Raw genomic sequence first — 27,036 nt, forward strand, 5'->3', positions numbered from 1 at the left:
TGATCTCTTCTTGCTGTGTTGGGTTTTTGCTCTCAAGATTTTCTGGGGGTTGGGTTTAGGCTTTTTTTCTTTAGAAACCTCACAGAAGACTTTAAAAAAAACTGATAAAAACATTTACTGAAGAGCTGCCTTGACCACTCCATCTCTAGAGTTAATATTTTTTTCTCCTTTTCCTGGCTCTATTATCTATCACAATGGAACTTAGCTCACAGATCATAGCATTTTGTGCCAAATTCTCATAGCGTTTGTTATTATAATGGTGTGGTGCATTTGTCTTGCTAAAAGTATTAACTGAAGTGACCTCTACTCAGAAGTGTGCATCAAAGTTAAGGAGGTCACGCCTTCAGTGTGCTGCTATGAGCAGGGCTAAGAATCTGGGTGGAGTTGATATTTCCACAGCAGGAATTTGTCCCATTCTCATAGTTTTAAGAACTAATAGGTTTCCAGCAAAAAGATTTCACAGCTTCAAGGTTCAGTATTGGAGGAGGAAGAGGATTTGTATCTATTTGCACGTAGTTTTAAGCGGTCACAGGACTGTCACCCATGCCTTACCCAGAGAGTGAGCACCCAGAGCTCCCTATAGGGAGGCTCTATAGGGAGAAGAAGAGTGGAGGGGAGAATGTCTGCATTTGGATCACACTCTGAAGGGCTTTCCATTTCCCAGCACTTAATGACTTCATGCCTTTACAAATAAGGCTTTGAGGTCATCCATCATTCACATTGTCACAGCTGGGAGTTGAAGAGAAGTAAGGTATTTTGCTCTTCTTGCAATAAGCCAATTTAGGTCATGTTCTGTGCTAGTAGTGCTACATCAGGTCATGAAAATAAGCTTAAGTCTGTGGTTTGATAATATTCAGAAATAATTTCAGGAAACAAAATTTCAGTTTTGATGTATAAAGCTCCTGGCTTCTTAGGTATTTAGATAAGTATTTTGCGAGCCAGACATAGTGTTTCTGATGTCCTGATGTGAAGTTTCAGGACAAAAATATTCAGGATTTTCATGGTGAAGAAAGTTAGGCTAATACACTAAATTTTAAAGTAATTTTTTAAAAAAATTGTATTATTCAAGCTTTCAATGTTATTATTTATATATTTATGTTATTATTTATTTATTATTAAAGTCTCAGTAATGAAGAACATTGCAGAAATGCTGAGTACGGTACAGAAGATTAGATGTTTTTTCACACAACAAAAAATAAAATGCAATAGTAGTGTAAAACAACCCAAATATTTTCTGTGGCATAAAATATTCATATCCTGTGAGAATTCTTTAATTAGAAGGTAATATTAGTGTTTTGCATTAAGTAGGAGAAGGAATTGAACAGTGGTTTGATTGTATAGTCATTAGCTGGCATAAAATGCTCAGCATTAACTGAACAGAAAATGACAAATACCTTTTCTGCTGGTGCAATCAACCTCTATCGAAAATCCTTATGCAGCCTCAGCTTCCTGCTCTGCACAACTTACACAGAGCCTGTTAAGTGTTTTATTGTGGAGATGAGAATATCCCTTCTGCCATTGCTTTTCAGGGAGTAATGGGATCCCCTTCTGCCAGCAAGTGAGGGGAATAGCTCCTTTCCTTTGGAAAGGTAGTTTTCTCTGGGCTAAAGGAAAAAGATTAAATAGGCTGCAACAGCTCCTTCTTAGCCTTAAGGTAGGAAAAGTATATTTGGTAATTATAGGTCTCCTATTTTTTCATTTGCCTTTCGAAAGTTGAGGAAAATGTTAAACTGTTCTCTTGTCCCAGAAGAACCAGGAGAGAGGGACTTGGAAACAGTGGAATCTCCTCTTACTTACTGGGATACTGCAGCCATCAGGGAACCCCTTGTGTCAGAACAAGTCCTTCATGAGGTTTTTGGTTTGTTTTTGTTCTGGAATCAGGAGAATTGTGCAGGAGTGAAGATAGAAAAATATACTGAGCTGACAGTTCTGGTTTAAAATGTGCAGTGAGGACAGCACTGTTACCATGCTCTTGCAGAGCTAAAGACTGCCAACAGCAAGTCAAATACAACAGAGTGGCCAAAGGAGAAGTATCCTTTGTATTTTCAGAGATTTACTGATCTGGCTGTCATAGAAAAAAACAAGTCGTCTTGTGCGTAAGTGCTTGGACATGCAATTCCACTGACTGGTGTGTGCTGGCATGTAGGTAAAAGAAGTACTTGCTACTGTCTGTAAATAGTACTGGTAGCTTCAGCTTTGTTAGCTGGAGTGTACAACTTCCTGTGTCATTTCGGAGAAGCTTTGTAAGAAAACAGCATTGAATGGTATCAGTTGTATGAATCACCCTTGGGATCACTGCCTTGGGATACCTCGGGTCTTCTGGCATTTTACCGTAACCTAGCTGAAGGCTGGGTGAATCTTGGAGCCAGTTTAAGAGTAGTATGACCATATCAGTAGGACTGAGAGTACCTTGGAAAGATGTCCTGATGTGGGTAAAATGTTAATTACTGTATAGCACTGATATTAAGGAGAAATGTAGGTTATTTTTTGTTGGAAGTTAGAGCTGTAGAGCATACACACAAGTTCACTCTTGCCGTATTTCACAAAGCTTGGGCAGCAAAAATAAGCCATAAAATGTAGTGTTACTTCTTTTGTGTAGGTTGGAAGAATTGACCTGCTCAGTCACAGGCCAGAACCTCTTTCTCTTTTTCGTGTGCATGCTGAAGGTGATGCAATAGGCAGCACGGCTCTAGTACCACCATGAAAGCAGAATTAAGCCAAGAAGATGCTTCTCTCTCTATGCCACCTTGCTTTAGTCTTGCCAGTACTACTTCAAGTCTTCTCACTTGATTGCAGAGCATCAGTGACTTTCTTAGAGATACCTCAATGCCATGCCTGCCTGTCTCCTGCTCTGCTTTTTTGGGCCATGGCTACACAGAGATTGTCAGGGAGCTTCCTCTGGTGCTGGGACTTGGTCATCTGTGCCATCAGTGCACAGAGCAAGCGTAGGCCAGGAGGTATTTTTGACAGACCATTTGGACATGGCCACTCTGCAGGGGGAGGGAGTTTTATGGCATGGATTAAGGCTGTTCCCTGCCAGCTGGGTCAATGCATGAGCACAAACACATGTAATTTGTGAATATACATTTCAATCTTCAGTTATGGGTTTGTGGTTTTCTCCAGCAGGACAACACAGCCCTGAGTGAGAGAACCTTTTGGTTTACTGTCTGTAGGAGCAGTGGTAAGCCATGGTATTGGGAACATCACAGGGCTGCTGAAGTTTAGGAGATGGTAGAGCTAAGGCAGCCAGCCACACATGTGCTTTTTGACTGGAAAAACACTTTGCAAATACATTCTTTTTGATCCTCTTTAGGAGCTAGCAGGTCGTGTCTTTCCATAGCTCCAAGTTAGCAGTGCTAACACAGGTAATAATTGCTGTGTTCCTCTAAGTGTAGGGACAGCCCTGAGGGTCACATGCTTTCTGATGACTATTTATAAAATATAAGCTTTTGTCATTGATGTACATGAAGCTGTGCCTGCTCTCCAGTCAGGGTTGGCACGGCAGTGACAACCCCGTGACTAAAGCCCACTTCTTCAACAGTGGGTTCTGTCTCTACCAGCACTTAGAAACCTCCAAAATTTTCAGAGCATGATGCCATACAAACAGAAGAGGCAGGAATATTCACTATCACAGTAGAATAAAGAACATGAGGTTACCTCTTAACCCACTGGAAAAAAATCTTATAAAGGACCATGTAAGCTGTAATCTGCATCTCTGTCTTTATGCTCAGGCCCTACTGGTACCTTTGTATGGAAACTTGTTATATATATACAGCAAATTAAAACTTGTTACAGCATATTACAAGTTTCCATAGGTGGGGTTTTTGTTGTTTCAGATGTGTTTGCTAGTGCATTAGCAAGGCACAGTGAGAATTTTGTAGGCTGCCCAAGCACACCTAGAGGCATACAGTAATTCAGCCTGGGTGGGAAATCAGGGACACAGGAGAAAGATATAAGGTCTTCCTCCTTGGAATAGCCTTTTTTTTTTCCCCCTGCTTCTTTAACCTGGAACAACTGTGAGTGTTCTCATTCTGTTACCACTATTTTGTCAATGAATTGTTCTAAATGTAAAGTATTTTTCTCTTCAACTGGTGATGCATGCAGACCCATATCTGTAATGCAGACACACACATATCTGCTTCCACATTTTATGTTGAATTCTTACAGCTTCTGCAGGGCTCCAGCTGTATCTGTGTTTTGCACTGGTTTCCCTGGGGTTGTTTTACTGGTGAGGCAGAGTCCAAGATTTAGAAAACAGGTCTAGGCCCAGCACAGCACAAAACCCACATGATGGCTTAGATGAATGTTTCTTGGCTTGTGAAGTTTTAAAATCCATGGTGGCTGTCAGCAGAGCTAATAAATTCTCCATCCTTGGCGTTAGCAACACAGTGCTATTGGCAAGGTAAACGTCTGCAGTTTGGAGTTTATCATCTATCTGGAAGGTATGTCTTTATACAGAAGATGCCTTTCACATAAAAAAAAGTCTCTGAGAAAGTGTGTAATGTGACCAAGAGTGAAGCAGCAGACTGTGACTGTTTACATGAGGACAAATGTGATTTAGTAGTCTTATTAATTCAAACTGGAATGAGCAGATCTGGTTGTAAGGTCAGCGGGTACAAACATTCAGTATATTTTTTTACATTTAAAATATGAATCCTAAATTATGAAACAAGATACTCAAATAAAAACATGAGGTAACATCCTGATTAATAATGTTTTCTTCAACAGCAGTTTACTACAAAGTGCTCTTTCAAGCATTTTGCTAAGAAAAAAAAGTCCTGTATTTATTTCAAGCATTTTCTGATTTTATACCAGCATAATATAAATCTAAGCATCTGTAGGTACACAGATCAATAGACATTCAAATGCTTTTTGTGCATCATGTTTTAATAAGGGCAAATACATTTTTTAAATATGTAATTTTTTTTCATTTTAGGCATTGCAAAGGCAATCCTGGATGCTGGATGCTGTCTAGAATGAGTCTGTATGGCCAGCCCAGGGCTTCATTATACAGCAGAATAGTTGTCTGTGAGAGACTATGCTATTTGGTGACAGAAGGGTTAGGGAGCAGGACAGAGTCATCCCTTGGGGTTCAGCCTGTCCAGTGGGATGCAGCTTGGATTGCCATTCTCTAGAGTTGCCTCAGATAATTCATCACAGGTGGGTGAAAAGGGAATACAGTTTACAAGGGGTAATTATCTTTAAAATCATACTGCTTCTAAAATACTGTATACAGGGGAGGTATTAAGCAGAAGATAAATGACAGTCCTTTTCCCTCCTCATCCCTCTGATTTATTGCTGTATTCTTTTGTGATGTTAAGAGCTGCTTAGTTTGTCATTTGCCTTTCTATTGTGCAGCAGTTGTTTTCCTTTTGTGGTAGTCCTGCAGGGCTGAAAGGCAGGAGAGGGAGTAGTTACCACAGAGCAGTAGGACTAGAGAAAAACATTGAAGAAAAATGGGTGAACTGATGCCGTGAGAAGGCTGACCTATAGAACACAGACTAGACAGAGCTAAGAATAAATTAGGTATTTATTGAAAGGCTTTAAAGGATATACCTTGGGCAGTACAAGAGCCTGCCCAGGGCTACACCCAAAATGGATCTAAATGGTCACAAAATGGACAGCTGGTCATGAGGTCTCACATTTTTCTAAGTTTTGATCCATCTGCATATGAGGATTAATTGTCCAATCACTGTTTCGGGTTATGAAGTCCCATCCCTCTTATTTTCTCTCTTCAGCCCACCATTGTTTATGCTTTTGGGCCTGAAACGTGTAACAGTTGTCCTTGGTATCAAGCTGGAAAAGGAATTGTTTTGTCTACCTACTCTGTGAAGAGACCTCCCTAAATATGAAGCTCAAAACTACACCTAGGCAACACAGAATATAAAAAATACGAAAGCTAAAACTTAAGGCAACACGGTTAGAAACCTAAAGTGGTGCCAGCTGAGATTGCCTGTGTGCCTTCAGGGCCTTCCCCCCTGCTCATGGCTGAGTCCCCATGGTGGAGGTGAGTGCTTTTAGGGGATAGGACATGGACACTGAGCTTCTAGGGGAAGGACAGCTGTGGCTGCAGCCCCACCTCTGTCAGTTCTCCCCTGGGCAGGAGCCTCTTGAATCATGCAGGGACAGCAGCAAGGTGGTGGGATGTCTGCCTGGCTCAGTAGCACTTATCACCTATCAGTTCCTATTGCAAAGGGAGAGACAAACTCAAACTGGTTGTGTGAGGTGCTATGATGGAAATTATTACCTCTTCTGGAATGTGTCCCTGCTCTCTTTTCCAGCTGAGGTAAAAATGAACTGGGTCAGTGACTCTTCCCTCTTCATTCTACCATCTCATGCCCTGTTCCTCTCATAATTTTCTGAGAGTTTTTGTCTGGGTAATCTAAGGTTTAAAAAAACTGTTCATCTTGCATGTCTGAAATTATTCTTACCCTCTCACCCATGTTACAGTGAAACAACAAGTAGGCACATTTTGCAAAAGTGTCTTCATCAGGATGATGGATGATTCTTAGAATTACTTCTGTAATTATCAGAATAATTGAAAATAAATGAGAACCTGAGATGTGCAGTCATGCTTTAATAGTTGGCATCTTGGTCTCTTACTCTAGAGTTTAAGGTTTTGATGAAGGAGTTCACTTCTCTTTTTTATGGACCTATTTGTATAAAAAACCTGACCCAAAGAGAACTTCTTGATTCTGTTCAGGTGCAATGGTAGGAGAAACTATTTAAAGAAACAACCGGAAACTCTTTAGGCTGGTAGAAAATCTTTATTGATTTGGAATACTGTATAAAAATTCACAGCTCGACATTTCAGATATCAGAAATTAATATTTCAATGTGCTTTCAAAGGCTGTATATTGTTTTATTGTGTGATTTTCTGCACACTCATAAAAGACTGTATGGGAAGGAAAGAGTGAAATTAATTTCCAGAGAGAAATGTTTTAAGATACTGGGCATTTTTCCACTGAACATCTCTGTGGAAATCTGGAAAAAAAATGTTATTTCAGTTCTCTACAAGAAAACAACGTTCTAACTGCAGTGCTCTTTCCCATCATCAGTAAATTTGAGAAAATTCTTTTGTACTTATTAACTCACAGAAAAATTGAGGTTTTTTTGGAAAGCAATTTAGGAGATTATTTTCTTTCAAACAGTCTTCTTGGAAGTGTGAATTATGGATGGAATTTGTGCTATTGTTTTCTGATTTGCTTTCAGATAGAGGGCAGTTTTAGCCCTTTGGAAAAGATGAGGAAGGAGGACAGTATTAACTGTGTCATTGCAATATGTGGATTCTCTGCTCTTTACACTTCTCTCTGCTACTCTCTGCAGTCCAGTGTAGCCTGAATGCCTCCTGTATAGGACAGACTAGCAATAGCCAAGTCACTAATGCACTGGAAAGAGCTTTGACTTTTTTCCTGTTGAAGGCTATGGGCGGTTTTTTGAGTGAAGACAGTAAAAGGCAAGGAGCTTAAAGGATCATTGATTTATATTGGTTTTTAGTACTTGCTGTTAGTTACATAGCCACAATGCATCAGAACTTGTGATGAGTATATTATTGTTTCATCTGGTATTTTATTCTCTGTACTGCTGTTCATTTTTGTGGGAGGTCACATCCTTAGTAACAGAACTCATTGGGGCAATTTTCAGGGTGAAATTTTGTGCTTCTGGAAACCATTCTTTTAGAGATTGGCACCAAATTAGTTGAAAGCCAGTAGTAGTTATAATTGAAAACTGTGACCGTCTGTTTTGTTCTGTAATAGCACAGCATATGCCCAGCTCCTCGGGGAAAAGACCTCTTGCAGCAGCTGAAGAATGCAGCCTGTGATCTCCTTCTTCCCAGGGATGCTCCACCCAGCCCCATGGCTATAAATGGCAATTGCACTTCAGGGAGTTACAGCAGACAACAAGCTAAGCAATGGCAGGTTTATCTGCAGCTGACATTTTCACTGTTGGGCATGACATGAACCATACCCCTGAGGTGTTTAATGAACACTGCAAGGTCTGCAGCTTTGTGGGAAGCATGGTTTGGGCTCTGTTAGGATGGGTCAGTGAACTTGAAGGTGGTGGCAGTCTGATCTGCCCAAGCCACTTCTTTCAGAGGACTGTGGGAGGGGCTGGGGCTGAAGGAATGCTCAGCCTTGGGAAACTTGTTGGCAAGTTTGCAACAAAACCTCACGTTTTATCATACAGTTGTGGAGCTGGACAATGAGAAGCAACTTCATGTGTCTGCAGCCTTACTAGCACAGGTCAGAGCTTGGAGGAGACTTAGTGGTGCTCAGCAGCTCAGGTGCTCAGGGAAAATGGCTATTTAATGGGTATTTAATGGTAATGGGTATTTAGTGGAGGAATTCAATTCATTCACTACATGTTTGCTGTTTAGCCACAGCATAGACATACACCTCTGTGCTGGCCACCTTGCACTCATTCCCTGCATGGGAGGAAATGGGGGAAAAGGCATTTCTGGAGCTTTGCCCTTATCTCTGTGAGCCAAACAAAATTAATTGCTTCCCCAAAAGTTCCTGTTTCTCACTGCTGGTTGGAAGTGGTGCTGAGAATGTCTTGTTAGAGATGGTGGTATTTTGAATGCAGTCCCACTGCAGGTCTGGTCTGCTCCACAGCTGATGTGTCAGCATTTGAAATATCCATAATTAGCCCGCACTTTTGTTATTATTGGCTTTCATTTCTCTGTTAAATGGAAGGGTTGAAATTTCACAATGTCTAAGGAATTTATGAAGGATAATCCTGTTCACTCTGTAATGAATTATTTATGGATAATAATAATCAAAGAGTAATAACACAGGTAACATATGCTGTGTGAAAAGTTAGAGAGGAAAAGCACGTTTAATGTTTATTCAGTGGGTGATTTGAACAGAGAAGTGTAAGGGAAGTAGCCTTCTGTGGAATTATAAACACAAAGTTATCCATTGAACAAATGCTTCATTTTTATTATTCCCTCAGTTTCCGGCTGGAAGCATTATTGACTAGCTGTATCCATCTTTACTAAAACTTCTCTTGTATCCAGTATTCCAAGGTTGTCACTTTCCAAAAGCACAGAGAGTACACCTGCAGGCTTCTCTCTGCAACAGCTGGAGTTTTATGTATTCCTTATGTAAATACATACAATGAGATGTGCCTAGACTTTCACATACCTCCTGGAGATAAAGCTTTAAAGCCAATACCAGATACCACAAAGATATTTTAACTTGTAAAAATGCCACAAAATGTGCAAGTGTTGCAAATGCCTTTAAAATCAATGTCTTCTTTTAGAAATGTACTGATTTTCAGCTTGGCCCCTGGAAAGTCATTCTTGTAGCTGAGGATATTTATTCTGTTCCGTTTTTTGAATGGGATGCAGCTGTTGAATTCTTCAGACCTGAGTAAAGGCTCTTAAAGAGTTTTATTTATATCCGTTTTTTTCTGTCGTCCTCTGTTTCTGAACAAATAGCAACAACTTCAGTTATTGAAAATTGTCATACTACAGCTGAGGCAGGGTGACTTCTCTGAAGAGCTGGACACTTTCGTGAGTACCTACATGTAATTATATTAAAGTGAGTGTAGTTTCTGAAGGAGGTTGGTATGAGGCAGATTTCCACCCCCTAGTGCAGTAGTTCCTGTAGGAGATCCCTGGGGATCTGAAGAACAAAGAGTGTGTCTAAGATGATCAACTAAAACTCATCCACAGCCTGTTAGAAGCGTGTTGCAATAATACTTAAGTATATAATCCCTCTTATTTCAAAATGCAGGCTTTTGGATTGAGTTTTCCTTGAGTATTCTTTGTGATTATTAATGAGCTGTATCAAATAATCTTATTTAGTTCATTAAAGGGCATAATGCAGAGAAGAACTATTTAGACCCTGTACACATCAAAATTAATCTGCTCTCCCATATGTTACTGGAATTGTTTGATAGTAAGGTGAAGTGCTGTGATATTTTGATGTGAGCAGAGTTTGACAAAAGTTTAAAAGCAGTATGCAGTGCTGTTACATGTCTGTGGGATGGGGAGTTCTTTGTACAGAAACCATGTGGGATCCAGCAGGAAGCTCAACCTGGCAGGCAGTTGTTGGTTTTACAAGGATACTGCAGTGAAAACTCTTTGACTTCCTGTGTCTGCGTGCCTTCTTTCTGCAAGAGCTTCATGCTGGCTCTTAAAGTCCACACTCTTGGTTCCTCCTCTTTTCACTAAACACTTTGCTCAATCAGTAACGAAAGGTGAAATTCAAAGAGGCTTACGTGGATCTTTGAGTTGACTAAGGTATATTTTAATTGCAGTAATAATAATGTTGGTAAGAGGAGCTATTGTGACTACTTAACACAGACATATTAAAATAATTGGATTTGGGATGCTTGCTAGATTGCCATTAAAAATTTTAAATAGGAGCAAAGAGCATTGACAGTCAACAAGACAGCCCCTTGGCCATACAGGGAATAAGGGGAGGGGAAGACAAGAAATAGAAGAAGGGGTAAGGAGAGGACATTGGAAAGCTTTTGTGCTCTTAATTTATCTAAAAATAGGTTTTCAGTTGGCCTTTAGGTTTGTTTATATTAGTCTTTCCTTTGGAGACTGTGGATGGAGACGTGTCTTTTCAAATGCTTTGGGAGTAAGGCCTGTCTCTTTGAGCTTGGTTTCTGAAACAGGACTTGGAGCTGTGGTTGCACATTGGGGGAGCTGCTGCGAGCTTCTCCCTGCCCATGCAGCTCCCTCTGAGGTCTGGACAAGACTCTTCCTGCACCCTCTTTTTTAAAGTCTAGTGCAGCATTTTCCAAAATATCAGTAAAGTCCATAGTTCTCTCTGTGCCCTGGTTTCTGCAGGTCAGAACACGTCCAAAGGTGGGAGTTTGTCCTTGTGCTTCAAGGACCGGTGAGGTATGGGCTGTACCTAATGCTGCTTGTCACACCTGGATATGGAGCTGCACTAAAAATAAAATCTGCACTGTGGTTTTATAAAAACAAAGCTGTAAAGTGGCGTTTTCAGGATATTGCAATGACTCAGAATACGTCTGACTGCTTTTAAAAGTCTTTGAGAAAATATAGAGCATACTCTTCTTGGAAATTACAGCAATAGCAGCAGCATGTCAGCGCAAACCCAGCTTTGGTTCCTCCAGGATGGCTTTTCTATTCTCCATCAGTCATTCAGTCTCTGCAGCTCCTTATGATGTTTTCCTTTTCTGGAAAAAGGAATGATGCTGCATGTTCTCTCTTCATCTGTCTCAATGTATGTGCTTTTATTAGAGTCTAATATAACTTGTCAGAGTACTTACATCATCTCTTTTGGAGTCATCAGTTTCTGGGTGATGGATAACACTTAGAAGCAAGAGATAAAAACCCCCAAGTTAAATATATTTACTTGTTTTTTATTTGCTTTCTGCTTTTTAGAGATTGTGAGGCACAGGCAGAGAGTGTCTGGAGCAGATGGGTGTGTTGTGGCTACTGGACCAGACAGCAGAGATATAATGAAAGTGCCTTTTTTGCATATGAAACTTGCAACCACTTCTCTATATTCACAGGTCTTAGGATCATATGAAGTGTAAATTTAATAGAGGTTGTTGTACTTCTCTTATTTATTTCTATTTTTGGGTGAGCTGTTTCATCTGAACCTAGTGCATATAACATTGTTTTACTGTGGATGCTCAGTCTATCTCTCAGGCTCCATGGTAGAGTTCAAAAAGAATACAGGAAAGCCTAAACTAGTCAATTACTTTTCAACTACTTTTCATGGAAATGCCAAGATCCAGTATGATTTTATTCACAATAGCTCTGCTGTGTCTCCTAGAAGCTATTCTGCAGTGACCAGTTGGTCATTGGTGTAACAAGAGGTCAGCCAGAGGAATTCCCAATGCCTCCTAATTTGGTTCTCTTAATCCTGCACCTCTCCAGAGTGTGAGTGAGTCCTTGAAATTTTGCACAGTTAAGAAACAAACTAAAAGTCCCATATTCCTTTTCTGTGAATGACAAAGTTACAATCTCAGAAGCATGTAATTTTTCCATGAGAGTTTATGCCAAGCTCAATGCAAAATTTTAAGATTAATATTTTTGAGTGCTCTGGGAAAAAAATTAATCCAAAGAACAAAACAAATATTATTTTTTTTCCAATTTGTTGCTGATAGGGTATATTTTATATAACCTCTCCATATAAGCTGTGAACATTTTGTGTTATAACATTTAATTCTGATAGCCTGTTTTTAAATATAAAGCTGTGCATTACTGAAAAAAAATGGTTTGAAATGGGAAAAATAACTCCCTAGATGTGCTGGTAGCTAATAGAAATTATACACAAATAACTTCAACTAGACAGTGTAGACAGTGTGCCCCAAAACACCCTGGATTTTTTTTGCAAAGAACTTCTAGTGTATAGTGAATAACCTGAAGAATCCAGGTTCAAAGCAGAATTCAATTTCTAAGAAGGAAACTCTGTCAACCTCTATTTCCAATAAATATGAATTTGTACCTATGGTTCCAATATTGTTTCACTTTTTTAAAATCTAAGATAAAGGAAAAAAAAACAATCTCTGGAGGTCAGAAGTAAAAGAGGGACAGGCTATCTCAGTACTTCACAGACATTAAGTTTTATCTTTATGCAGGCCACCAAGAAAGGTTGGTGAATTTTAGATACTTTGTTTGCAGGGCAGCTGCTGTGCAGAGCTGGAAATGGGAGTTCCTTCATCTCACAGTTTGAGTGGGCCAGGCTCAAGAAGGAGCAAAACCTCATTTCCAGTTACACAAATAGCAGAGTTTTGCTCGTTAAGGAAACTCAAAGAATATTGGCACAAGGAATATGTGGGCTAAAGAAACTTATTTTTGAGGAAAGATTGCAAGGACTACATATGTATAGCATATTTATGAGAGGACTAGCAGGACAGTGCTGTTTGGCTGCAGCATCTTGACAGTCAGTGACAGTGCTTTGCTGAGGTTATTCAGCTCTCTCTGCAGATAAGACAGCTTTTTTGCCTTGGAAATCTTGTGTGGTTTGATGCCTAATGTGCATGCTGATGCCAGCTGGTCTTGGCACCTCTCAGTCCTGGGCAGCAGTGTGGAAAAAGGCTTGAAATGGAGGTGAGGAGCTGCATAATTTGAGGATTTGACATGAGATCTAAGAGACACTGAAGTGCTGAGGCCCCTGCATTGATTTCCCTGGGCTTCCATGAGACTCCAGAATTAGGGACAGCTGATGTCCAAGTTTGGTGCTATCAGGAACCAGGCTAATGGCCAAGATGTCAACCCAGGAGTGACTGAGTTTCTGGGCTGGGGCTTTCATACCCTGGCTGGTGGGCAGCTCTTCAGCCTGCTGATTTAGAGGTGGACAAAACATCTGGGCAAATATTTGGAGGAAAAAAAATTCCAAAAAGTTACGCTACATGATCTCTCTTGCCTCTACCATGAACTCTAGCCTGTGGCTCTGTGTGCAATCTGATGAAGTGCTAGGCCGTGCCAGCTGACAAACAAACTTGTCACTCTGAAGAATGACTTGGTGAAAAGCCACCCAGGGCAGAGCTGCCATCAGAATAATTGGTGATTCACTGTTTGTTTCTCACAAATTTCCTACGCTCTCTGCCCACGCACTATAGATGACAGCATTCTGTATGGGGACTGTGGACGTGACAGACATTATTTATGAAGCAGCGCCTTTATCAAGGATTTTTCTCCCCTAGCAGACTGAGTAAAATGCTCAGTCTCTGTGTTGTTGTTGTCAAAATTATGTTACAAATATAGCTGTCCTGCCTGAGTAAGTTTTCAAAGGTGTTTTACAAAGCTCTGTACGAAAAGGTCAGGCAGAAGCTGCTGAGAGCTCCCTGCTGTGTTCTAAGGTGCCTGGCAGCTGTGTGCAGTACTCTGCTGGTCCTGATAGAGAGAGAGCTGGGGCAGTTGCAGTTGGTTCTGAGCTTGCACATCCCCAGGTTGAAGGATTTTTGGGGGGAGATCAGGCCCTTCCTCACAGCTCCTTGCACTATCTCAGCACATTTCTGGAGTAAGGAGCAGGGAACCCAGTTACAACTTGTCTGTGTGACTGAGTTTTTCCTTGAGCCAGACTCTCAGCTTGCTTCAAAGCAGAGAAAGGAAAGGATAATTTTTCCTCTTTAAGATTCGTGACATCTGGCAGCAAAAGGTGTCCTGGGAGTCGCAGCTGCTCCAGCTGGGCTCACTCTCAGCTGCTTATTACGCAGCGGCAGGTCAACAGCGTTATTCTTAATTTATTTTATGATACAGCATGTCTGGATCTGCATCCTTAATTCAAGCCTGGTTTGATCAAATACTAAAGAACACCGAAGACAAAAGAGAGCTCAGTTAATGGGTAAGGAAACCGAATAATCTTGTATGTCATAGGATAGAGGTAAGTGTGATGGAGAACATTGTCTGAATGTGGTGTGCATGGTGACATCAGGTTTAATGTTTTTGGGCTTTAGGTGGGCTTGAAGAGAAGTGAACATCTTTGATTCAGTGGGGAAAAAAGCTGGCACTACCTAGCACCCACCAGGCTCTGGAAATCCATCAGCAAACTGAGAGCCCTCAAATAGTACTTGTTTTCAGACCAGTTTCATGACCGTGCCTGTTTTCATTAAAGACTGAGAGTAATGGAACTATGGAATGAGAAGTGATATTAACATTTGGAAACCAAACTGTATAATTAGGCTGATTTGTACTTGAGTGGCTTATTCAGGTGGTTTGCTGTGGAGTCTGTGGTGACATGTTTATAGTTTTTTGTATGCTCTGTGCATGAAGGGCACGTAAACCAGGCAGCTGTGAGCAAAATAAGCTGAAGGTAAAGGGGTTTTGAACGCTGGTGGCATGACAGCTGCCGCAGCAAAGGTTCCTTTTGGCAAATAACAGTTTCTGTAAGCATCAGGTTTTATGGCCATGGTAGTGTTACTGTTGCATTTTTTAAATTTGAATTAACTGCATACAAGAAAGTAGAGACCCAGAGCTGTTCATCATCTGGCTCAGTCTGTGAGGAGCTTGTAACTCTAGCAATTGTTTCTGTTTTTCATAACAGTGGGAACTTTATGGCTATTTTCCCCCTTTTCTGTCCAAAGTAAATGTGCTGTTTAAAAACAAAGAAAGAAGTGGCGGAATGTCTGGTGGGCACAGTTTGAACTTGGGGTCCTTCAAGTTGGAGGGGCAGTTTAGAAAATACACATTTTTCCTTAAAACTGATGTTGCAGCACAGTGTTTTTATTTGTGTGGATCCATTTTACATTTATTACTTTAGAAGTCACATTTTTAACAAGTCTCCATGTTAATAGACAGAGGTGAGCTTCAAGGTGCTCCTTAGTGATTTTTCCGGGTATGTACAGAGATCCATCAGTCTGACCCATAGCTATATATCCATTCATAGCTGTTTGTACAGTTTCAGTATAGTTGAAGTGGTTTCTTAAAAAGATACTTAAACTCTGTTTGTTATTGAACTTAATGGTAAATCAGCAGAGTCATGTGTGCACACAGTAATTTTTTGTAAGAAATGCCAAAATAGTGCTTTGCATTAGCCTAATATAATGTCCTGCACAGGGATCACATTGTGCTTCATTGCATAGAAAGAAGAGGAAAAATAATTGCATAGATAAAAAGTATTCATAATATTAAGGAGTGCAAAGCCGCCTCTTTGTACTCACAATATTTTTCCTTGTTATTGGACTTTGTATGTTTTCTGAACTTTTCCATAGATAATTGGCTTTGTGGGGTCTTTAGAAAAGAGAATCAGCAAAACAGCTGTTGGTGTGGGTGGAATTTGATATCCCAGATCTTATAAAAAACCCAACAAACAAAGCAAGAAATGCAGTTCCAATAAACTGGAGTAGATTTGCAGAGCATTGTAACTCACTCAGTGCTGCAGATTTGTCCTGAGCTGCATGACATCAGTGTGTAGCACAGGGTAGTGTTTGCAGATGTGGACATAGTGTAAGAGTGAAAAAACTGAAGTGTAGAGTGATTATGTAGCGAAAGAAGTGAAAACGCCTATTCTCTAATAGCTAATTGCTTCCTTGTTGCATGTTGAAATGTGCTTGTCCCTGCCTTCTAGAACTCCTGTGCCACTTACACTGCAGCACTGCTGTCTGGTGATGAAAACTCATGACTCAAAGAAAACTTCCTTAAAAAAAGAAAATGGCTCCTACAACCTTTTTTCAGCCTTTATGTCAGCCAGTTTATGAAGAAGAGAATGTGCATGAGGAAGCACACATGGCCACAGTACAGTTGGTGGGTGGTCACTGTTAGAGATGTCCAAGTCAGCTCTGAGGGTACCCACTCACGTAATGAGTTTGCAGATGGCTCTGGAGGGGGCTGGCAATCTCTGCTGACGTTCAGCATAGTAGGGGGGAGATACTGGAGTAGACAATGGCTCCTGAGTAGGGCAGTTGTCTGGGATGGGGTAAACCTGGATCCATGGGCCAAGCCCAGCAACAGGAGAGTTCAGTAAGACCAAGTGCTGGGTCCTGCACTTTGGCCACAGCAACCCCCCCATGCATCTCTCCAGTCTGGGGGAAGAGTGGCTGGAAAGTGGCCCAGTGGAGGAGGACCTGAGGGTGCTGGTTGCCAGTGGCTGAGCATGAGCCAGCAGTGCGCAGGGTGCCAAGAAGACCAGTGGTGTCCTGGCCTGTATCAGAAATAGTGTGGCTAGTAGGTCAAGAGAAGTGCTTCTTACCCTGTCCTGGGCACTGGTGAGGTCACACCCCAAGTCATATGTCCAGTTCTGGACCCCTAACCACAAGAAACACACTGAGGTGCTGGAGTATGTCCAGAGGAGAGCAGTGGAGCTGAGGAAGGGGCTGGAGCTCTGTGAGGAGTGGCTGCGGAAGGTGGGGTTGTTTAGCCTGGAGAAAGAGGAAGGTCAAGGGGAGACTTACTGCTCTCTGCAACCAGCAGTAGGAGAGGACATACCCTCAAGTTGCACTCTGGCAGGTTCAGGTTGGACATTCTAAATAATTTCTTCACTGGAAGATTTATTAGGCATTGAAATGTGCTGCCCAGGGAGGCGGTGGAGTCACTGTCCCTGGAGTTGTTCAAGAAATGACAATGTGGCACACAGTGCTTGTGGTTTAGTTTGTGTGGTGGTGTCCAGTCAAAGGCTGGACATTAGGATCTCAGAGAGATTTTCCAACCTAAATGATTTTGTGATTGTGTAAAAATCTGGTTCAAACTTTTGCTCCAGGTCAGGTAGTACGCACTTAGTGTTTTAGCTGAGTAACTGAGAGCTGTCACTTTACTCTCCAAATGTAAGTATTTAGAGATGTCTTGCAATTTGTTCCTATCAAATAAATCACACCCAGCCTCACTCTCCCCTAAAAGAAGAAAATAATGCCCTAGAATTGTTTTCCAGCCAGATCTGGTATGTAGGTAGTTGCATGACTGTTTTCCTCTGTGTAACAGACCTCATTTTTCTTTCTGTTAGTTGCACAAGTTTATAGAAAAGACTGGTATGAACCACTTGAAACAGTAAGAGTAGGGGTTTGTATTGAATTAAAGACTTTACTGTTAGTCAGATCTTAGTTCTTCGAATTATAGAATTATTTGATTTTAACTTCATTATGAGGTTCTGACAGTATCCTTGTCAGATCATGTAATCTGCATGAGTCTTAAAAGCTCAAAATACAGGAAGTAAACTAAAGTACTCAAATACATATTTTTAGCTTTGTGTACAATACTTAGGCAGATACAATTTTTGCAGGCTTGGAAATTACAATGTGTTCTCTTTCACATGCATTCTCTCTTTTAAATCGAAGGTAATTTCCTTCCTTCTAAAACGTTGCAGTTTTTTCTTTTATATGGAACATAATACAAATAGATGCCACTCCTAACTGTCCAAAGCGTTGGCTGTGGTCAGACTGATACTTCTGATTGGCTGCAGAGAAGGTTGGCTTTTGTGCTGTTCAGGCAGAGATCCTCATTGTTTCACCAGGATATTTTGTACTGCTTCAGGATCATATATCCAGATAGGACATATAATTATATTTTTTTCATTCAGATTGTTTAAATACAGTTCACATGTAGTTTCAGCCTTACCATTTTGTTTGCTTAACATTAATCTCATTAGGCTTAGGAGAAAGAGCACTATTTCAATAATCATAATCTCATTGGAAGCTTTACATTTAGTAAGGACATAGCTTGAATAGATGGCACTCAGGGAATGAACAAATTACTGTAACCTGCAGTACTGAGCAAGAGTTGTCCTCAGGACAGAGTCCCCCTTTTCCATAATCTGTGGCACAGGAAAGCTCAGAGTATGTGCCAGTCTTCAGTGTATCATAAGCTGTGGTTCTTTGTCTACCTTCACAGGCAGCTGAACACCGAGGGCTGTTGGGAGCACATTGGTGTTGCTCACAGGAACTGCAGTGAGGTCTATTTTTAAGGCAGCTTTACCACTAAAAATAATACTTGTGGAGCTATTGTATTGGATTTTGGTTCAGCTGCCATTAGTTTGCAGAGTTCATGTTATTCCCAAAGAAGCAGGAGCAAGTTTTAACACTTGGAAAAACATGGCACCAGCCTCTTGAAATGAGTAAATGAACCAATAGAAAGGAAAATAATTCTCCTCTTAGTGAAGCCAGGCTATCCCAGATCTTTTGTGTTGAGATTGATGAAACTTTTGTAGCTCATTACTGTACTCTCAGTACAGTATTTTTTAATTACTTCAGTTTTTCAGCTTGTTGCTTCATGCAGTCATAGTCATGACAGCACTGCTTGTACCCTTAACCTGCAGCAAAATTTAGAGTATTGCAATATGGCCTAATTCTCTCTTACACATGAAAATACTCAAAAATCTGTTTATGTGAAGACCAACAAAATTTCAGCTGTAATTCTGAAGTTGGGCTTTTTAAGGTGTTCTATCTCTGTTTTGACACCTCTGAAAAGGTATTTGGCCCCTTCTAGTTTAATTGCGGTTCTTCCTGATATGTCTCTTTATAAATATCAATATCTGCTGAAGTAAGAAATCCAAAAAATCTGACCATATATTTTGATGCGTTTTAGGGGAGCTTTCTAACTTCTGGAGTTTGATTTTCTGGATCTGTTGAAAAACTTCAGTACAGAGTCGGTATGTTAGGGATGAATATTTTGCTGGGCAATACCTTTGTACATCATTCAGGTTTATTAATGTCAGAAAAGGAATCAAATACACCTCCATTACACATCAGCTTTTTGTAAGAGAATGTTTTTTTAAATACTATAAACATTAAATAGTGTCCTGAGGCATTTAGAAATCTTGGAAAGGTTGATCCGGAAATATTTTCCTTTTATTTTAACAATTTTAATACTGCTGTGAAAGCATGCTCATTGTTCTGCTCTCTGTTTATCCTTAGACTAAAGTTAGGTTTTACTCTGATAAATGGAAATCAACCCTGTAATAGTTTGAAAAGTGTATCTTTACCGGGGCATGGGTTCATGCCTTCTTGCTAGATGAACTATTTCTGTTGTGGGTGTGAATTCTGTCTTCCCTGAGTGGAATACCAGCTTTCCAGTGTTCCCACTGGGGTTGTCTTGCAGTACTAATCCTGAATGCATGGATTTCCAGCCTTGGGAATCAGACAGGATGAGAGGAAGTCTCTTTTTTTTGGCAATGTAGTGGTTATATTAATTGTCATTAAGTAATTTTGATATCTCAACCTGTGTTTTGTAAAATGTCTGACAAATGTTTCTGACAAAACTAGGCTTAAATACAATATAGCATGAGATAAGGCAACTTCAGTGCAAGGCTTCAAACTAACACAGAATCATCTGGACTGTACTTAGTTTCTTCCTAATGGAAAGAGACATCATATTAATAATTTTGCCACTGACGTCAAGGGGAACAGGATGTCACCCTAGATAACAACCTCAGTGAAGTCAGTCTTTCTTAATGAAGATTAATTGTCGGGGCCCCATCCTTTGTACATCCATGTTTAGATATCTTCCTCTGAATGCTTTGATGTCACACAGCAAGTCTTGTGCTTCTTTGTATGGTTGTTGGGGTGGCATTTCATTCATCTGACAGAATTCTTTTGCGGCAGTAGCAGACACTTGGGAGCAGCTGTGTGATCCCAGAGCATCCTAGGTTGCAGTAGCTTGTAATTCCTGCTGGAAACCAGTCTCTGCTGCCTGTAATGCACTGAGCTGGCTATGGAAGAACATCTGAAATGGGGGTGGCAGAGAGTTGGCCTGTAGCACACTTGTACCATCTACTGCTTTCTAACCCTTTGTTAATTTGCAGGTGGTTATCTAGGATGGCACTAGTAATGGAATTTCCCTGTCCTGGACACTGGTGACTTAACTGGTGACTTAACAGTCCTTAACTGCATGTAATGCTTAAAAGGCTACTTAAATTAGTTTTCCCCTTCTCCTTCATTCTCATCCTGTCCAGGAACAGTGTTCTGTACATTGATTCAATAGGACAGAGTATGTAGCTATACTGAAGGCACTGACTTTCACGTCAGAACTGTTTTTTTGTTCTTACTAACAGTAACACCATGGAAATGAAGAAAGAGGGATTACCTGTACCAAAAGCCAAATTGTGAGAGTTTATGCCTGAGGAGTCTGGAAATAATTGTAGAGAGAGTTAAAATAAAAGACCAGGGGAAGCAAAAGGTTGTAAAGTGGCAATAATACATGGTTTCATGAAGCTTAAATAAGTAATTAAACAGAATTAAGACATCCTAATCCTATATTTGCCATGCTACTTGCAATATAATCTTTGTGCAAAACCACTGAGTACTTTTACAGTGGACACCTACCTAAAGCACATAGCTAAATCTTGCTGGGATAGAAAAAAGTAGACATAATTGGTTTTGATCTTAGTGGTTTCAAATGGATTTGAGCAAAAGACTAATGAAAAGTAGACAAATAATCTGATAATGGTGTTCACCTAAATGAGTGCAGACCAAAGTCATTACAACAGCAATAAGATATAAAAATTGCACTCTCCATCTTGCATTAAATTCTTTTTTATAAAACTGTGATGTGTGAAGGTTCTTATTTCCCAATATGTGCACCATCCACATGACTCATTAAGGCTTGAAACTCCACAGAAGTCAAGGTTTATCACTGCTCATAGATTTGCATCTACATTCAGCATTCCATGCAGTTTTCAACCAGTTTCTGTATTGTATGAAAGACAGAAGAATGAGGTTTTTCTAAAAGACATCAGCAAGATTTCCTGTTGGAGGCTTCAGGGAAAGAGATCAGCCACACAGGAATAGCTTAGACATGCTTAAGAGTAATTTAAGTGCAGAGTTACTTAAGTCAGGATGTACCACTTAATGTTTATTTTGGAGCTACCAAACATCCAACCTATTAGAAAAATACTTGAAAGAATATCAGAAAAGCTGCAGTCTGCATCTTATTAAAAATGTGCTTATGATTGGGCTTACGACTGTGGACAAAAAGTACAGGGAAAATGGACAGATTCAGATTCTTCAGAGACAAAAGGGGCAGTTTTCCAGTCATCATCATCTTTGCTGAGTCATCTGTTATTTTAGGTAGTTACCTGGTAACTGCTAAGTGAACTGCTCGGTTGAGTGGAGGAAAGATGTTAGATGGTAATGGGAGTGCCAGAGAGAAAATGCAGCTGAAGTTGCAGACTTGAGAGGAAAAATACATGACTGGTTTGTGGAAGAAACCAGAGAAGGCTTTTAGTCTAGGTTATGGTTTCATAAAATTCTTCAATGAAAACAGCTGTGCAGTTATCAGTTTATGTCCTGTCAGGCTGACCACTTTATCCCAGAACAGTATTTCTGTTTACACTCTTCTGTTTGTGCATTGCCTTTTTTTTCTGCTTGGAGATGGAGTCATTTGCAGAGCATATTCAGACCTACAGTCCTATAATCTAAATAATAGAGAGCAACCTGTGTACTGTGTCTGAACACATACCAGTGTGAACTTCAGAAAACAAACACGTCATTCTGACTTGTTGCTTAAAGATCTTCTGCTCCTTGTAAGCTTCCACCTAGGTCAGGCTGATGTTGAATTAGGCTGGTGAAGTGTTGCCTCTCATATGGAGAAACAGAAAATATTCTTCATGTCTGTGCTTTTCCTCCTTTGGTTACCCCACAGACTGCAGAATAGCTTTAGGCAGATGTAATTACTCCAGCACCCATTCTTCAAGGGAGCTTGACTTTTCTGGACCTCTCCCAAGCCTGGATGATTTTGCAATAATTTACAGGCTGTTTGTATAACTGTGCAGTGCTTTGGGAGGAAGATGAGGCCTTTAATTTATCTTGTGTTTTGTAAAACATAGGAGTATTTGAATAGATTAAATTCTCAAATACTGTGTTTTGACTCATAGAAGACAGTGATATATAAGTGTTATATATTTGCAAAATGGAACAGAATTTTTCAAGGAAACGCTTCTTGAGCCTTTAAAGATTAGGAGATTTCATTGGCCCTACCTACCATGTGGTTTTCCAAAAATATTTTAGTTTATTAGTCATGTGTTCCATTAACATAATAAAAACCTATGTTAATGTGACCTAGCAGAGATTTTATCAAACCCATCAAGTGTTGAAAAGGAATGTCTTCTTTGGTGCACAGCAATTGGGCAGAGTGATTGCACATTCTTTAATCTCAGCAACCTGTTGTGGCATTGCAAGGTGCAGATGTTGAAAATGACTGTTTTTAGCTACAGTGAGCACCAGGAACATATGGGGACCTTGCAAACTGGAAAAATAAAATCCTGGTTGAAAGGAACAAGTCTCATAATCTTGTTAGGTGCTTTTACCTTTGTGTTGGTTTCAAATAATTTAATTTCTACAACAAAAATATAACACAGAATCATTTAGGCCCGAAAAGACTAAGATCATCAAGTCCAACACCCAGCACTGCCAAGTCCACCACTAAAACATAAACCATATCCCTACGAGCCACCTCTGCACATCTTTTAAATACTTCCAGGGATTGTGATCGTACCACTTGCATGGGTGGAAGGGTGGGACATTCCATGCCTAGGCAGTGCTGAGTTGGGTGCTCTGCTCATACAAAGCAGCCCAGCTCTGTGCAGAGCTTTGCTGGAGTCCCCAGAGCAGAACCTCAGTGTGGGCTGTACCACAGCTTTCAAGCCCTGTCTCCGAGATCACCTGCTCTAGCAGGGCTGATGTTGGAGTTGGGCTTTGCAGGACAACAGCTCACTGCTTGCACTTCCAGAGTCACCTCAGAGATAAGGCTGAGGATGAGTTACTCCCAGGGTTAAAAATTGCCAATGGAAAAACGATCTGAAAAGAAGGAATAATTCATGTGTTCATGCAGAATTCAATTAAGGAACTTTTGCCTAATTTGTGGTAATTCCTAAAAGTCCCATGCTGCACTTGGTTTTTGTGGTCTACAGGAAGCAGGACATGTATTCTGTTACCTTAACATTTTCTAAGGTGTGTAATTTTTGCTTCCCATTACTGTTGTAATATTAAGGGTTAGGATTTCAAATTTTTTATGGTAGACATATCAGTGATATTTTTGTTTATGAAAATGCTCATGATGGAGAAATAGCTAAGATAAAATACTCCTAAACTCCACCATAAAAACCTATATTTCTCTGTCTGTACCATTTTCACTGTAGAATACTTTATATATGTTCATGAGGATTGAATGGCATACTTCTGTGCTTGTAAAGTTTCTTTTGCATTATCAGGGTTGGAAAGGAATTAGTGTTGTTGTATACATTGTCTGACTGTGGATGCTGTTCTTGATGGCTTTTATCTATAAATGACAATAGCTTTTTTAAAAATGTAAATGTTTACTTACAGTTTTGCAAATAAGGTTTATGTGACTTGCTGGTTTGGTTTTGCTTGAGTTAAGCTACGTAACTTGACTTGTGACACTATGCAAACCTTTAGTTTGAGATTACTAAATCTGGTTAGTCAGATTTAGATGCCTTCTGGTAAGGCACCAGAAGAACAAGAAGAGATGAAGAGGCAAAAAAATGAATTAACAAATTGCAGTAGTCAGATACTGGGGTAACATGCAGAAGTTTAGCATATGTGACCCATGTGCATATAAATACTATAAAGACATTGATCATAAAACAATAACACATGCATTAAATATATAGAGGTCCGGTTGTTGACACTGAGGTAATGCCTTTATCTATAAAGATTGCCTAATGACTTATAAAAACTACTCTGGCAAAGAATTCCTTGCTGAACCCAGACATACTTCGTGAATCACAAGTAATTCCCTTAATCTGTATTGCTAAATGGTGCTGCGCATTTGTTAATGACTTTTGTCTCATATCTCTGTGTGAATACACTCAGACAGTCATAGGTGTGCATACATATATATATGTTTAAATACAAATGTATGTACAGGTTGTATGTGTATGTGTGTATATAAATATACATATGTGGGCAAAATATATGGAAATATGCACAAAGATGTTTACATACAGCAAGATGCATAACTGCTAAGTAAAGTCAAATTTTACTGATTTTTATATTAAGGAGCTTCAGCCAATAATTTCTAAAGTCAGTGGGAATCCTTTAACTTCAGATGAATGTGCAGAACAGATGAATCATAAGTTTACAGTGGGAAAAATTAGTATGCAGTGAAGGCACAGATGTTAAAATTTAAACTGAAAATGAGAGTGAAGTTTATTAATTGTAAGTCTGCCATGCTGTGATGAAAGGCAGGTTGGTGGCTTTCTTACAGCCCAGCTGATGTGCATCAGAGTTTTTTCATTATCAGCAGCTGCATCAGGTTGTACTTACTGACAAGATTGATGTTTATTTGTTAACGTGGTTAGAATGAAAAACAAATTCTTCTTTCTCTCCCTGTACTAATCTGTGCTCTTTGATGATGCTTTGATGAATTCTGAAAGTCTTCTTTAAGTTAATTGTCAGGCTTTAAGCTTGTCTTTGTGCTCGCTCTTCTTTTGGAGTGATGATTACGTCTCTGGCCCAAGCTGAATACTAGGAGAATAGTTTTTTGTATGGGTTCTCACAGGTGGCATATACAACAGCTAAAGCTTTTGGTTTGCTTTCCAAGCGTAATTGGTACCTTACACAGATGTAGCATATTTCATACTGTTTTCCTCCATAAATATTAACAAACAGGTTGTTATTGCAGCTCTTCAAAAATGTGGAATATCTTGTCATTCAGTCGATCGTATTCTAAACACAGCCTCATCATGAGGAGGAGATGAGATGTGTTGGAAAAGGGGCTCTGCCAGTGAACTCTGAGTCTGCTGGAGTCAGATTAGCAAGATGTGGGAGATAAGATGCATGTTGTCCATGGACCTTTTGAGGTCTGCTTCTCTGACCAATGGTGCAGGAAAAGAATTAAGTGACAATCAAGTACTGTACAGAGAAAGCAAACTGGGAAAAGCAGACATGGGCATGTTTTTTCCCCCCCTTCCCTGCTTTGTGCTTTTTGTTACTGGAATTCTAATGTTTTTGCAACAATACTTGATTAAATAGCTTCAGACAGAATTGACTTCTTGTTTTGCATGTCTGTATCCCTTTTAAGGAATGCTGTTCTAGGGAAAATAAAGATATTTCAAAGGTTAGATATGTCCAAGAAAATGGTCTTCTGGTGAGAAAAACCTGTGTTGCTTTTCCTAGCAGTAAAAGAGATGGTTCTGTTTATTAAACTGTGCATACCATATGATGCTTCATATTTTTCCATTTGATTTCCTGTAGGGTGATTTCACTTGGAACAGCATGTCAGGGCGCAGTGTTCGGCTGAAGTCAGTTCCCGTTCAAAGCCTCTCAGAGCTGGAGCGTGCTCGGCTGCAGGAAGTGGCTTTTTATCAGTTGCAGCAGGACTGTGACCTGGGCTGTCAGATTACTATCCCCAAAGGTAAGGACTTGATAAGCTCTCTCTGTTTAGATTGTTAAGCCACTGATTTCATATCACAGCAGTAAACATTGGATTTTTTTATTCCACAGATACTGTCTTCTATTTCAGTTTTGCTTAACCACAGTCATTATGTAAAAATGATGAGTAAAGTTGTTTGTCTGCTGTGTCCAATTTGGGCCACCTGGGGGTGGGATCATATGATCAAGGGCAGATGTCTACAGGGTAGATAATCTAAATCAGACCTATTCATGCCACAATGTCTTGATAATCAGTTGAGAGAAAAATGCTTTTCTTACATTTCCTGATATCCAGAATTAAATATCTATATAGGTCAGGTAGATCTTACCACAGAAGTGATTTTTTTTTCTCACTCTGTATAACGTCTGTGAAGGAAGCCAATTGTCACTAGTTCAGATAGACAGTGAAGACATTTATGTTAAATAATATGAGTCCTACCCAAGTTTTCCTAAAGAGAATGTTGCTTATTTCCTAGAAAACAAGTTAATTTTCAGCATAAAACATTGAACTCCTCAGAAACAGAAGATCAAATGGAAAGGAGAAGCTCAGCTATCAGAATCCTGGTGCAGGATATGTGCATGTGGTAGACCTGTACTTAGGTTACTGTGGAAGAGATCTAAGCCTGAATAATGATAAAGTTTCTGTTGTTTCCTGTAAGCTGCATATCAAGCATAGCAGAGATAGCTGCTGTGCAGTCATCTGCAATTCTGGCTTTCCTGTTTCTTTGCAGTTGTATACTTACATAAGGAATAAAACAGATCACTTAATTCCCACCTTTGACTCTGACCAGAGGTGTTATGTGGTAGCATATACACAGTGATACCACAGGAGCAATTTTTTAATGAGTCTAAGTTAAGCAGAAAAAAAATTGTTCAGTCTATGAAAACAATGATGTTCAAAAGAACAAATGTGAAAGAGACAGGCTTTTGTATTCATCTGTTCTTTAGGATCTGCAGAAAACTCCTGCCAAAACCAACGAAGTCCAACTTCACACGTATAGCAAGGCATCAGTTTGTAGTGAGATGGATTTAATCAACTTCTTCAAGCCTCATCAGTTCCTCAAAAAAAGTTTTACCAACAGGAAAACAATTTTATAGGATGTTCATAGGAGGAACTGGAGCCCTAAGGGCATTGCAGTAATTCCTGCCAGTGTGGACTGCCAGTGGCTGTTTCTGTGAGAGATGAAGATACATATATGGAGGTGCTACCGTAAGGATGTGTGGTAATACCATCCAAGACAACTGACTGTACACATTCATAGAATAGCTTAGTTTGGAAGG

The 27,036-nt window shown here is 39.9% G+C and overlaps 1 protein-coding gene across 5 annotated transcripts in view; it reads left to right on the forward strand.

Annotated features, from left to right (window-relative positions):
• The window catches only part of ARHGAP6 (Rho GTPase activating protein 6), a 311,446-nt gene that overhangs the window by 227,343 nt on the left and 57,067 nt on the right, over positions 1–27,036 (forward strand). For 4 of the 5 annotated variants that reach the window (XM_014256203.2, XM_014256239.2, XM_088051977.1 and 1 more), the window contains exon 2: positions 25,579–25,738. In XM_014256203.2, coding sequence (XP_014111678.2) covers positions 25,579–25,738 — 160 coding nt within the window. Of the gene's footprint in view, positions 1–24,827; positions 24,884–25,578; positions 25,739–27,036 lie in introns of those variants that run through there. The other variant, XM_088051979.1, reaches the window with a different exon arrangement.

Source organism: Pseudopodoces humilis, chromosome 2 (assembly GCF_049639895.1).
Source record: "Pseudopodoces humilis isolate 2021_Gansu_Grassland_sample_001 chromosome 2, ASM4963989v1, whole genome shotgun sequence".
NCBI classification, from domain to species: Eukaryota; Metazoa; Chordata; class Aves; order Passeriformes; family Paridae; genus Pseudopodoces; species Pseudopodoces humilis.